General features: G+C 40.0%; 2 protein-coding genes, 1 long non-coding RNA gene and 1 pseudogene across 8 annotated transcripts in view; 1 reads left to right on the top strand and 3 right to left on the bottom strand.

Annotated features, from left to right (window-relative positions):
• WWC2 (WW and C2 domain containing 2) overlaps window positions 1–4,964 on the top strand; it is a 99,625-nt gene extending 94,661 nt beyond the window's left edge. For 4 of the 5 annotated variants that reach the window (XM_038177940.2, XM_072037257.1, XM_072037258.1 and 1 more), the window contains 2 exons: window positions 913–1,040; window positions 2,319–4,964. In XM_038177940.2, coding sequence (XP_038033868.1) covers window positions 913–1,040; window positions 2,319–2,385 — 195 coding nt within the window. In that variant the 3' untranslated portion in view covers window positions 2,386–4,964. Of the gene's footprint in view, window positions 1–901; window positions 1,041–2,318 lie in introns of all 5 variants that reach the window. The other variant, XR_011808996.1, reaches the window with a different exon arrangement.
• Window positions 1–13,192, bottom strand: part of LOC106020326 (uncharacterized) — a 54,851-nt gene that overhangs the window by 4,718 nt on the left and 36,941 nt on the right. For both annotated transcript variants that reach the window (XR_011808998.1, XR_011808997.1), the window contains one exon: window positions 759–851. This is a non-coding gene — a long non-coding RNA (uncharacterized lncRNA). The remainder of the gene's footprint in view (window positions 1–758; window positions 852–13,192) is intronic.
• On the bottom strand, window positions 5,797–6,453 carry LOC101792083 (claudin-22-like; annotated as a pseudogene).
• LOC101791882 (claudin-22) lies at window positions 7,669–8,953 on the bottom strand. Its single transcript, XM_038177946.2, has one exon. The coding sequence runs from the start codon at window positions 8,322–8,324 to the stop codon at window positions 7,671–7,673; it is 654 nt and encodes a 217-aa protein (XP_038033874.1). The 5' UTR covers window positions 8,325–8,953; the 3' UTR covers window positions 7,669–7,670.

Below are 13,192 nucleotides of genomic sequence, written 5' to 3'. Positions count from 1 at the left end.
CTGGGAACTTGATTCCAATGCATTTAGCATCAGCTTAACCTCATTTTGGTTTATGCCCTCAGTGCCTGTAAAGCATTTTAATAGAAGGTGGTGATGTGAAAAATGCATTGCAGAAGAAGAAAATTATTTTATGGCTTTGTTTTTCCCACAAACCAGTTCAATATATAGTAAGCATCGTAATGTTCTAAAACAGGTATTTTCTTACATAAAATTACAGAACACCCCTAAGTGGGTGAAAGCAATTTGAAAGGATATGTCTTTAGTCTCATATTTCTTTTAGACTAGCATTTTTAACCGAAAAAATACAGCGTTATTGCAAGTGTTAGAATTGACATGCATTTGAGTAACGGTAAATATGGTTTGTATATAAATATAAACATAAATAGTGTTGTGTCATGAATAAAAGTGTAAGAATTCATGAATATTAACTTTGCAAAGAAGGTTAGCAGAACTTGAATGTGTGTTTTGAGAGCTCATTTTTGTTTAATAATTTCATCATTTAATCATTTCAGATTAGGTATAGACAATTTTCCTAACAGCTGACATTAGGAAATAAAAATATTTTACACGGAAGGAGAATTACTGTTTCTCAGTTCCAAAAAGACATTTGGATAGACAGCATTTGTTTGGACAAACTTAAGAATTGTTTAACTGTCTAGGTATTGCCCTAAGAAATATCAAACTTTACAGCACTTAGTAACTACCTGTGATGGCACTTATTTTTGTTTTTATTATATTTTTAGAAAATGCTCTGTTACCTTACTGAGTGCTCATTGCTCAGACTTCGTAACATCTTCTGTCTTGCTGGCCCTTTGTGTAGAGATTTTGGTTGACAGAAGAATTTGTCATTTCTGTGAAATAAGCAGTTGCTCATTATTAGCAAAATATAGTTATTTTATAGTTATTTTACAGGCTGAACAGTCAAAAGAAGAGCAGAAACAAGGTTTAAGTGCTGAGAAACTGATGAGGAAAGCTTCTAAGGATGTATGTCGGTTACGGGAGCAAAGCCAGAAAGTGCCGCTGCAGGTGCAGTCATTCAGGTATGGCCTTTTATGCTTTTCCACAATTTTTTTAGTGTAGTTAAGTAACACATTTTTTTTCTAAATATAACTAAACATGACCTGCAATAAAAGTTCACACACCTTAGAATTGCAAGACACATCATTCCTTTCTAACACAGCTAAAAGTTGGAGTTTGAGAGGGCTGGGTAACTTGCTCACATGACAGAAGCTGAGCTGCGGTGGTGGTAAGAAAGCAGAGAGAAGCAGAAAGGGTTCCTCAGCAAAGAAGCGTTACAGTTGCGCTATTTAACTTCAGTATGAAATTCAGAGCATCTTCAAAGGGTTTTCATTTTCTCAGCAACACTTTTTGAAAAGAAGGGGGGGGACAGTGATGGAAATTTAACAGTCATCACAGAAATGCTGCTGCATAAGTTTACAGAAACACGTGATAGTGCTTAAGACACAAGCATTCCTCTGCAAGAAGGGTATAGTAAGCCTCCCTTCTCCTTTATCTCCTAATCACAACACAATTCACCCAAGAATCCCATTTATGTAGTTGATTTTGCTCTGAGCTGCTATTTTTGATCAGAACTCAAGCTTACCAGTGAAAAAAGATGGTTTAGTCTCTTGGACAACTAGTTACTTCCTAAGGCTGAATTGTAGTCGTCCTGCTAGTTGGACTTGGTACAATGATGTGGCCTCAGACTAATCACACAGAGGCATTTTGAAGCTCTCAAGAAGAGTGTCTCTTCTGAGCTTTGATTTTTAAGCCCCCAATATTTATCATCTGCTTTCTAGCCTTCTGGCAGACAAGCATGTACAAACTTGTTATGCTTCAGTAATCTCTCAGTTTGTAAGAGACAGAAATGGTAACAGCACAGGGGAAACAACTGGAGACTGGGATGACAATTCTGCTGCTTGCCCAGACCTAGTTCTTAAGTTTTCTTTTCCCTTTTCCAAAGTCAGAATTAAATGTTTTGCCTTTTCTTTTCTACCCCCCCCAGATATCATCATAGGAAATGCGGTGACTGTATCAATATTTTTGTCTTGTCATTGCAGTTATTACTGAAACACTGACTTTTTCTTGTTCAATATTGGAGCTGCTTTTTACATAAATCTGCCTAAGAAAGGAATTACAAGAAGATATTCTGGCAAATGCAATTGTAAATAAATTCACTGTGTATTTTCCTCACTGTGTATTTTTCCAAGCCTGTATTTTAAAGAACTACGCTGTGACATTAGCAACTCTACAGTAGATGACATTAGAGTCATGCCATAAATGGTGAAATAACAACTTGTTTTTGTTTCTAATTTCAGGGAAAAGATAGCATATTTCACAAGAGCAAAGATCAGTATACCAGCCCTTCCAGCTGATGACGTGTAATTATGTATTTTCATTGAAGTGTTTTCCCACTTGCTCATCTCTTTTTTAGATGAACTTTTTAGTTCTAGTGACCTGCTTTTAAAAGATCTTCTATTTTACATTCACTATTGATATGTTTATTTGTAAAATACAGTGAATTGAATTGTATGCCTGAAAAAGACAAAAAAAAACAACAACCAGAAAACCAAAGTAGATTAATTTTGGTATACTGATGCTGATTTTGTACAGTTTGTATGTAATGCATGTGTGTTTTTATTTTGTAAAGATGGAACAAAGGAACAAAGGCAGTACTAAGCATGTATCCTGTTGAACCGCACTGTGTTGAGAAATATTACGTTCAGCAGAAGATTGTTTATCTTTTCACTATTTTCATGTGAGCAGACTGTGAAGATGGCTGTTTTGCCATGCAATATTTTTGTATAAGAGTGTGACTTTCATAGTTTGAAGTTAACTACAACTGTAAACTCCTTTCCAAAACATCAAGGCTGCCTCACAACAGCTGCTAATTAGATTCATCACCCATATTGGAATTTTGTTTCTGAAAACAAATATCTTCTGTTTTTGTTTTTAATACTTTACAGGAAGAAACAGAGCCCAGAGTTTAGTTTTGTGAATGTACAGTACTTTAACCTGCACTAAAAGGTTTCTTGCATCTGCGGGAGAGTGAGGAAAGACAAAGCAGACAAGTAACCCTAAAAACTTATTATGAGACTACCAAAAGGGCAGCTGCTTTCTGAACTGGAAGCTGAATCAGATTTGTAATACCAGCATTGAAATCAGAATAGTTATAGCCACTGTACACTTAGTGAGGGTTTCCTCTATACGAACCTTTTGTCTTTAAGGCTCTTATTGCTGACTAGGAGAATATAGCAATGTTCACTAGGCTTACAAATACATGGAGATTTTTTTTTTTTAGAGTATTTGTACCAACAGAAAAATCTGTCAGATAGTAACTCAGTCTGTTGGTAAAGTAAACCCTTTCTGATCTGAAAAGATCCTAACTAGAAGGCTTTGCCTATTTTGGTACAAAACATTGTTAAAAATACACGATTGACCCTGAATGCAGTTGAGCGTGCACAGGTTTAATAACTAGATATGAAGAACACATTTCAAATCTGTTTTATATGGAGAAGCCTCCTAGGAAGAAACATCAACTTGTATTCATTCTGTTAGAAGTCCAGAACATCGGATGTTTACATAGCCCTGTCTGGGTAAAAGCAGTTGGGGTTTTACCTTGTTTGGACTGCACAAGTAGACAGACAGCGTAGACAGAATTATTTCATTTTCTACTTAGTATGTTGCACTCACATGTATTTAATGCAGTGGCTGAGGTTTTCTTCCCCAAGCAACAAGCCGCATGTGCATGGTCTTAATCTTTCAAAAAGGCTGTAATTGGTGAGAAAATGGAAGTGCCTATAACCACAATATAGTAGCAGCTGTCTGAAGTTCAAAGTGACAATTCTGTCGTGAGAGGTCTGTATAAGCCTCACCCAAGGGTTTTCTTATGCACAAACGCATCAGTTCACTTCAATGTATAGAAAAACATGCTATTTTGGGCATTATGACTGGTTGAACATCCTTTATGAATGCCCCATTTGTTTTTTGTTTCTTGGGTTTGAGATAACATTCATATTCGAAAGGTCAATTTTAAAAAACAAGTCTGGAATTATTTAATGTAGAGGTGAAATGAAGGTTGGCAGTTTCAACTTCTCAATTTGATTATATAAGATGTTTGTAGAATAATGTTTAGAGGTATACTTTATGATTTTTCTTTTATTTATTTACAGTCTTATTTATGTTCTGTTTAATATAGTTCAGTTCTGGCCATAAAAATAAGGATGCTGTTGTGAAAAGTATTTAGAGCTGCCTAAATTCTTGCCAGCTTAGCTGTTTTTTCTCACACATTGAATAATTTTCAAAAAGTATTATCTGATTTGTAAGCATGGGGTAAGGCCAAAATGTAAGTATTGCTGGCTTTAGCTTGCAAAACTCATTTAAAAATGAGAGACTTATTGCTCCTCCCTTTCCACATTGGTAAGGCTGAACATATTTATAGGCAGCTTTTAACAGTTCTGTTTGTTTTGTTTTTAACTAATTCAAATTATGCACACTCAAAACACTCAATAGAATAAGCTAAAATAATACATACAAATAACCCCCATCAGTTTAAAATTATAAATATTACTCCAAGTAGAACTTACTCTGCACAGCAGGGTATAACAAGTGTAATTAGTTCTGTTTCCAGGTACCAATATCATGCAGTTGCATATATCAAAATCTAAATATTACTGGTACAAGAATATTTAGCCAAATGAGCAAAGGTAAGCAGAAATTGTAATAGAACAAATCATTTTTTTTAAAAAAAAAAACAAAACTATTGCTATGTTTATACTGTATTAAATATCAAATGCTCAGGACTGAACTAAATATTTAATCAGGTTATATTCTGAATGTGTTTCTGTTCTAATTTTGTCTGTAAGAGTATGCAAATACATCACATAGATTAACTTGTCTCTGCACTTTCCATGTGTTTCAGTGATTGGAAAATACTTTTTTTTTAAACAAAGCTCTTTTCCAGACCAGTGTTTTATTTCTTTTATTGCTGTTCTATGTCTTCATATGCTCTTTGCAAAAACAGATGGCTGCTACAGATTTGTCAATGTAAAATCACCGCAATTTATAGAAAGTTCACATCAATCACTGACAAGTCTTAGGATAAGTTATAAAGAAAATTATTCATACACTTAAGTTAGTTCTTTACATTCATTAAATAAGAACTTCAGTAGCAATGAGCACAGTCAACTCTCCACCAGGCAGCATCTTACTGTTATTCAAAACTGCTGGCTTACCAGAGATCGTGGATGTGTGCTGGAATATATTCGATCGTCCATGTGCACACACACACGGTCTGGATGGAGAATCTTGTACTACATGACATTGACAACATTTAGTTTACACTGGTGTAAATGAATATAAATCCATGGAATTTCATTTAAGGTTATACCTTGTATTATATTTCTGTATTGCGTGTTGAACTAGCACTACAAACTGTTTCAGGACTTGAGTATTTTTTGTAAGAAAGACATTCTTTAAAGCAGCCCCACAACATCAGTACAGCTTTTGCTATGTAAAATATGGTCAAGTCTCCATGCATACCTAGAGATCCAAGATTTTATACTCATTTATCATTTAAAAACACACACACACACAAACACTGCAATTGATCAGATTTTGGAGAAAAAACAACAGGGACTTGGATCTGCAGAGCTCATCCATTAGTGTAATTAAAGGAACTACACCGTAAGAAACAATCCCTGCCCTCAGTCTTGTAAACAATAGCCTCTCCATTCAGTAGCCTTCCCTTACTGTAATGCAAGAGTAAGAAATCTGAAAACCCAGCATCTACCCTTTTCAATGTCCTCTATTTCCAGTTTCCACATACTGATGGGTGTCTTGTATATCTGCCATTGTATGCTGTTCTGGTAATTGATGCTCAGATGACAAGACGACTGTGGAGAGGAGTAGGAAGCCTCCTAGAATTATGAAAAATCCCCCAAACCAGCCACTGAACAGTGCATCCCCTATTTCCCATCAGGGTACAATCTCCGGGATCTGTTCATCCCTTAATTCCTGGATTATATTATGGACAACACAAGAAACAGGGACTAGGACCAGAACTCCAGCTATCCACATGAGTATTCCTCCAAGAAGTAACAGCTGTTTCTTTAGCTTCTGTTCTGTGTCCTCCAGCATTAGGCAGTCCAAACCAAGACTAGAGATCACAAGGCTCAGAAAGCTTGGTCCATTTGATGAAGATACTAAAATCCTGGAAGTCCTGAATTCTAGAGGCAAAGCTAGGAAAGAATCAAAGTCTTCACACTGTGTTCCTCCTACATCTTGGACTATACACGTTTGCCAGAGTCCCACAGTCCAAAGCTCCAGTTCGTTTAAGTCTAAATTGAGATTTTTCCAGTCTGGTAAATAGTTACAGGTACCGGTTAAAATCCATCCTAGTGTAGACAACAGCAATCCAACTAACTGCAGCCTGTGTCTGTGGACCAAGTTCATTTTTAGCAGTTGTAGAAGTACTGAACTGCTTGCTTTTGCAGACAATACATACTGAACATTGGCAAAAGTTAAAACAATGCTTTGTAAAGCATGAAGTACTCCTCCCCCTCCAGCCTTATGTTATGTGCAGTGTTTGGGGGATTGGGAAGTAGTGTGGTAAACCAGTAATTGAAGGGTGTGACCACAGCTAGGCTCATCTTTCATTAGTTTGCATTTTTAAGTTAATTTTTTTAATTCTATACTTTGCTGTGCATCGATTTACTAGAGCATTACAGCAGTTCTGCTAATTTTGGCATTTCATAGTTTGTTTTTAAATTAAACTAAGAACCACAGATACAAGGTATTTTAATACCACATTGGTATATTCCCACTTAAGTGAGGCTGTCTGCTTTGCGGCCAGTTAAGTATCATTTGCTTCAAGTTAACGGCTACACATTGAGAGCAACATGTTGCTGTAGGTGAACAGATACCAAGAAGCCTTTGACAGAGCACATAAAACCTCAGTGCACTATCTTCTGACACAGGCAGGTATTTTGAAAGCTGTGTATCTCAGCCTCTTTTTGGTGCATCAGGGATGCAGATTTTAAAATTGAGTTATTCTATGTGCTAGATTGGGTAAACAACTCCTTGGGTATGAAGCACCCACACCGTAATACCCCATGCACAAAGAGACATCCACAACTCTTGGTAGCACGCCAGAAATCTACAGTTTTCTTAGCACAGCGATTTGCTAGTACACTGAAAAACAATTTGAGGCAATGAATTCACGTAGACTGTTTGGGATGAGGAAAAAAACACTCGAGCTCATATGTCACTGCATTAGGCAAGTGGAAAATTGCGACAGGGAATCAAGCTTTGCGGCTCAGTTAATTGGGTTCGTATGAAAAGGAAGCGTACGTATTTTGGTTAAAAGCCAAGACGTAACAGAACATGCATATTCATCTTGAGGATTTTACAGTGCAGTTGAGAAAATAAAAGCACCTTTTCTACACAGTCTGTGAAAAACTTCAGCGTTCACCTGTAAAACAATATTTTAAATAGTTCTACAGGTGAGAAATTACACCACTTCCAAATCCCAGTTATGAAGAAAACATGAAAGTTTAGGAATCAGGTAAGTAACAAAGAGTCCTTTGAATTACTACGGAACAAGCTTCTGGCTTGCACTAGAGTTTGGAAAAGATAGAGCAGTTTTTCTGTACTACTTAAAACTCCTGGTTTTAAGGCCTGGTTTCAGTTTCCAAGTGTTGACACTGATCTTGCTGTTCTGCTACTGCGTAATGGCCTGAAGATGGATGGACTTCAGTTGAACAGATTGTGCAATTAAGTAGGGATCCTCCTAATATCAGGCAAAATCCAGCAAGCCAGCCAACAAATAACGCTTCCCCCAAATCCCACCTGGGAACAATGTCTGGTATATTCTCATCCCAAAATTCCTGGACTGTGGAGTGGGCAACCCAAGAAACTGGGACAATAGCCGTAATCCCCGATATCCAGAAGAGCATTCCTCCAAACTGCAACAGCCGTTTCTTTTGATCCTGTTGTCTTTCACCAAGTTTCAAACAGTCCAACCCAAATCCTGAGAGCAAGAGGCCCACAAGCCCCAATCCATTAGAGAAAAACATCAAAATCCTAGAAAACCTGAGTTCTGGAGGCAAAGCTAAGAAAGAATCAAAGTCCTTGCATTGCATTCCCCCTTCTTCCTGGACAACACAAGCTTGCCAGAGTCCCATGGTCCAGATCTCCAGTTCATTCAGTTCCAAGTTCAGGTTTTTCCACTGGGGTAAGTAGGTAGTGAGGCAGGACAGGACCCATCCCAACAGAGATAACAACATGCCACCCAATTGCATCACCGGCCGATAGGCCAAGGCCATTGTAAGAGCGCAGTCCTTGAGGTGCGAGGAGGAAGGGGAGGAAGGTCTCCCCAGGCGCTCTGTAACAACTGCTGCCGTCAGCCGTGGTGGACGCTATGATGATTTTAGTTCTCTGCTGCCCCGAATATAAGCCTTTGCTGTTAACCCCTTGTGAGCTCTCAAGCACTTTTTTGTTCTTCACGAATATAATGTTTCACATAAAGGACGAAGGACTTCGCTAAACCATGAGTTAGGCTTTCTGATAAGGATTTGATCTGTTACCTTCCAATTTGCTTGGTAAAATTATATCCCAATGCCTGATGATTACAAGCCTGAGGATGAACAAAGAAGGCTCTATGACCCCTCACCCTAAAACACAACGGAAATCTTTGTGCTTCAATACGGATTAATTAGATTTTAAGTGGTGATAAAAAGTCAGCTCTGTGTGCAACAGGACTTCATTGTAATGGCTAAATTTGAGATTTCAGGGATGTAAATCAAGGCCTTGCAAAGAAAGGTAGACTGTTTGCCTATAATCTTTATTCTTAGACTTCCTCAACATACATAACGGCTTATCTTCCACTGCCGTTTTATGTCCCCAGCACTGTAAAAGACGCTTTGTAAAAGATCCTTACGTTTCACATTTTCTACATTCACTTCTTTTAAAATGGGCTTTGTTTTGACCGACTCTTGAGGGGAAAAGGAGACGGCTATGGTCAAAGTACCGTAGAGAATGAAATCCTAGCCATCCCGCCCCATAATGAACTCAGGCAGATCATCAGACGGGGTAAGTTGTACCCGCCCCAGGACCTCAGCAGCACCACAGTAGCAGCTTACACCAGCCCAGTGTTCCCTTTCCTACAGCCCATGTCCCAGATGGCACAGAGCATCCACTAGTGTCTAACAGCTTTTGGCACTCAGAGCTCTGAGGGCCGGGGGATGTCTAGTACCTTTCCGATCAAAGCAAAATGCCACTATGACATTACCCCGTTAGGAACCCCTGCTTTTTCCTGCTGTCACGTTAGCTGTACTGCTGCTTGCCTGCCGGGTCAGCAGGGAGAACACTTGTCTGTTATTGCCCCCCACAGGCAGCAGCACAGCCTGTATGGGAGAAAGCTGAGCAGAGCAAACATGCACACGTGTACAACCCTGAGGTTCTCTCCAGCCTCCTTTGGCTTCATTTGCTGGATGTGATACAGAACCACGTCTGACAAATCCGTGTATTTTCTTTTGCAGTTGTTCAAAACAGGTTACTGGGTGATGGAAGAGCATGGCACTGCTTCTGAAGGTCTCCAAAACTTCCTAACCCTCGTGTTTTTACTGCCACAAGTTGTGAAGAGCCAACACAAAGAAAGATGATCTGTTTCCCCTATGCTTGTGTGCCAACCCAGGCAAACAACTTACACCTGGTCAAAAAATTACTGCGTACAAGAGCAGGGTATCACCAAGGATATTACTGACAACACTGGGAACAAACTGATGCAAGCAAGGCTCTAACTTTGGCCACCCGCTAGGCATAAGAAATAAAAATTCATTCAGACTCCAGATTGCGCTTTCAGATTTGGCAGTGTTGTTTCTCTCCCCTTTCTGTTTTCAGAGCAGGGAAACTAGTTCTGGAAATCATCCTAACATTCAACGAGAAACTCCATAATGTCATTTGAATAATTATTCAGATAAACAGCTACACTTCAGGAGTGCTTCTGCTCATTCAGGGGCTACATGCTTATTTGACTTTTAAATCATGGTCACTGCCAGACTATTACCAGCAGCCAGTTGCACTTGCCTTATCTATGAACCTTTCACATTTCCTTCCCTGCTGCTAATTCCAACAGGCGCTGCAGTGTGGAAGCACAAGGTCAGGCACGTGAAGGCCATTCATTCTGCTAACGCTGACCATAGCAGCAGCAGTATGCCAGCCTTCAAACTGTAGCAGTCAGAAGCACTGAGACCACAGCATCAGTAAGAGCTGCCAATTCCGTTCTGCAGCTTTTTGTTAACCGCACAGTGACTCGGGGCAAGCAAAAGCTTCCTTATACTACCCTGTGCAAGATTATAAAAGAATCTCTGTTTTTTCAGTGGAAGAAAAAATAGCTAAGATTTGCCTTGTTGCCAGGATAGTAACAAGGTCTGAAATGCCTTCACTTGGAACTTACCTATCTTAGGAAAATCTCAGCAAGCCCATGAAGAAACAAAAGGGCTTCTAGCTGAACCTAGATTAGGTGAATTCTCAGGTTGGTAACTGTCTTAGTCCTATCTCCCTTGTGATTCTTCTACACTTTTCCTCCCCACCATTACTTCTTTCTTTCTCTTGCATCTAAAAATGTCTTACTCTTGGAAAAAAATTATTTTGGTCAACTTGTGCGTACACAGAAGGAGCTACTGCTGACCCTAGGGGTTAGAACCGGGCGACACACAGCAGCCACAAGACACGCACCACGTGGGGCTGTGCCCCAGCTGTGCTCAGCAATGACATGAAGCAGATGCTGACAGCCGCATGGCCCAAAGCACCACAGGCTGCACCAGCCCTTTCATCTCAAGGCATTTCAGTGGAGATGGCCACTACCCCCCGAGCCAGCCAGGCAGGGTCGCTGCCCCTGAGGGATTCCCACAGCTGAGGCCATGGGGCCGCACACTGGTAAGCTGCTCCAGGACAAGCCCTTTCTGCTTCCCCTGCCAACCCCTGCAGCAAGGATGGTATTTGTCTAGCTGTCAGTGAACAGCATGCTTTCAGGTGGGAAGGGAGAGGTTGCATTTAAAAGGGCTTCTGATCACTTGGTCTTGGAGCACCTTTTTCTGTAGGCTTGCAATAAAGCCCGACGTACGCAGCGTTCAGGAGTACCATCCTACAGGATCTTATGCAGCTGAAATAATATCAGCGTGAAGAACTGAGGCAGCAGGCTCACCACAGCATCACACCCTCCCAAAGGCCGGCACTTGCCGCAGACACCCACATGGGAACATTTCACATGGGCTGCGGTTGCCATTTGAGTGTTTCAGCAGCCAGTTCTGTGAGACACGAAGCTTTCGTACCTCTCATTACAGTTGATGCCCATCAACATAAAGCACGGGGCACAACTGGGTTCCTACAATTTCTGTAACACTGTTTTAAGTGCTGGAAATCACACCATTCATTCTCATCACCTCCAAGCATCATTTGCAAGGTAGACTAGACTAGATTTTGGCTAGATTAAAGCAGAATGAGGATGATCAGCATGTATATTGCTTTATGCAGGTGAGCGCATTACACTCTTTTCACCCCACAAACCCTTTCAGGCTGAAGACAAGGATTCTGAATCACATTGCAAATACATATCTCCTTTGCAAGCTTTAGCACTACCTTAACTCTTCTGGGAACCTCACGGCCAGAGAGTACACTTGTACACTAGGTACACTGATACTTTACCCCCTGCAAGGAGTGTTGGAGAATTGTTGCCTGTACACAGCTCTGCAGCCCACACAGTTAACCAAAGTTTTCTGTTCAGCATAAGCAGAAAGAAATAGCAGGTGCAGCACTTTGGGAGCAGATTAGAAATTGAATCCCGCAAAAGCAGTCAGTGCATTGTAAAAGACTGACTCCTACACTTTCAGTTCCTACGTAAGACATAAGCTTGTTCATGTTGAGGGTTTGTTTATTCTCCTCCAGCAGTCCAGAAGCGTGCTCATCTATGAAGTGAAAGTGTCTCCAGTAGCATTCCCCAGACACTGCCATAATTTTTGCTAATTCTGAAGACTGCACTGAAGATAGGGAACTGAGTTCTCTAAATATTTTCCATGGCTCATTTAAATATCTAGTATGAATCATTTATGGATGTCTCTTATCTTTGGATTTCCATCTTATAAATGCATATGCAAAAGATGGAAATACGAGCCAGTGTGTAGATTTTTCTATAACTAAATCTTATATAAGCCAGCAAAAGACAGCTACTGTCAGAAGCTGGCATGGTGGTGCCTTCAGCGTCTTGTTACAAGGGAGTTAGTTCATTCAGCTTGGCAGTCTTTCGCCTTCCACTTTCCTGCTTGAACTGCAAGTTTTGGGAGTTAGTATTTGCTTACCCAGCTAAGCTCCCACTCGGTGATGCTGGAGCATCTTTTGGTTTTGGTGCCCTTCAGGGAAGCAAACAATCAAGCAAAGAGCACAACTCATGCTGCCAGCCAGACTGCCTTACTCCAGGCTGCATTTAAGTGAACTTTGACATCAGGGCCAAAAATAATTATTTGTATTGGTGGATCTTAAAATTTCAGGGGGCTTCACAGAGCACCACAGTAGAAAAAGAGAGTGACTTCTCCCTGAAAAATTAACTATGTGCTTTCACTTTTATAGTGATAGCAGGTATATTATAGCTTTCTAATGAAGTGAAACAGACTGATCTGAATGTTATGTATTACTGAAGTTGTTACTATTCTTCTTTTGTTTGATTTCTTCCTTGTCTCCCCCACTGAAATTAACACTACCAAGTTAGATACACCCTCAGCCAGATAATCCAGCATATGAACAGCATTAGTTGCTACATACACATCTGATCCACAACAGCAATACTTCATTTTGAACACTTAGAAGCTGTCACAAAAGCACTGAAGAGAGGCAGCAGGGAGGGGGTTATGCCAGTGATGCAGATAATGAGCATTTCCATTTCAGAAGGGGAAGAGAGGCTATGCTTTGAAGCACAGAGTTAGCTCATGGTGTCATTACACTTTGATAAAATTTCTAACTCAATATTTAGAGGTGATGACTTGAGACTACAGTACTTCTTTCTGTATTACATCTAAAGAGAGCTTCCCTCAGTGAGTGCTTGGATGCTGCCAGAGCAAACAAGCCGTGACACACACAGCCAAATATTTTGTGGAGAAGTTACAGCAGAAGGGGACAGGTCAATAGAGGCAAAGCAAAT

This window comes from Anas platyrhynchos, chromosome 4 (assembly GCF_047663525.1).
Source record: "Anas platyrhynchos isolate ZD024472 breed Pekin duck chromosome 4, IASCAAS_PekinDuck_T2T, whole genome shotgun sequence".
NCBI lineage: Eukaryota > Metazoa > Chordata > Aves > Anseriformes > Anatidae > Anas > Anas platyrhynchos.
This window is presented reverse-complemented; position numbering and strand designations above follow the sequence as displayed.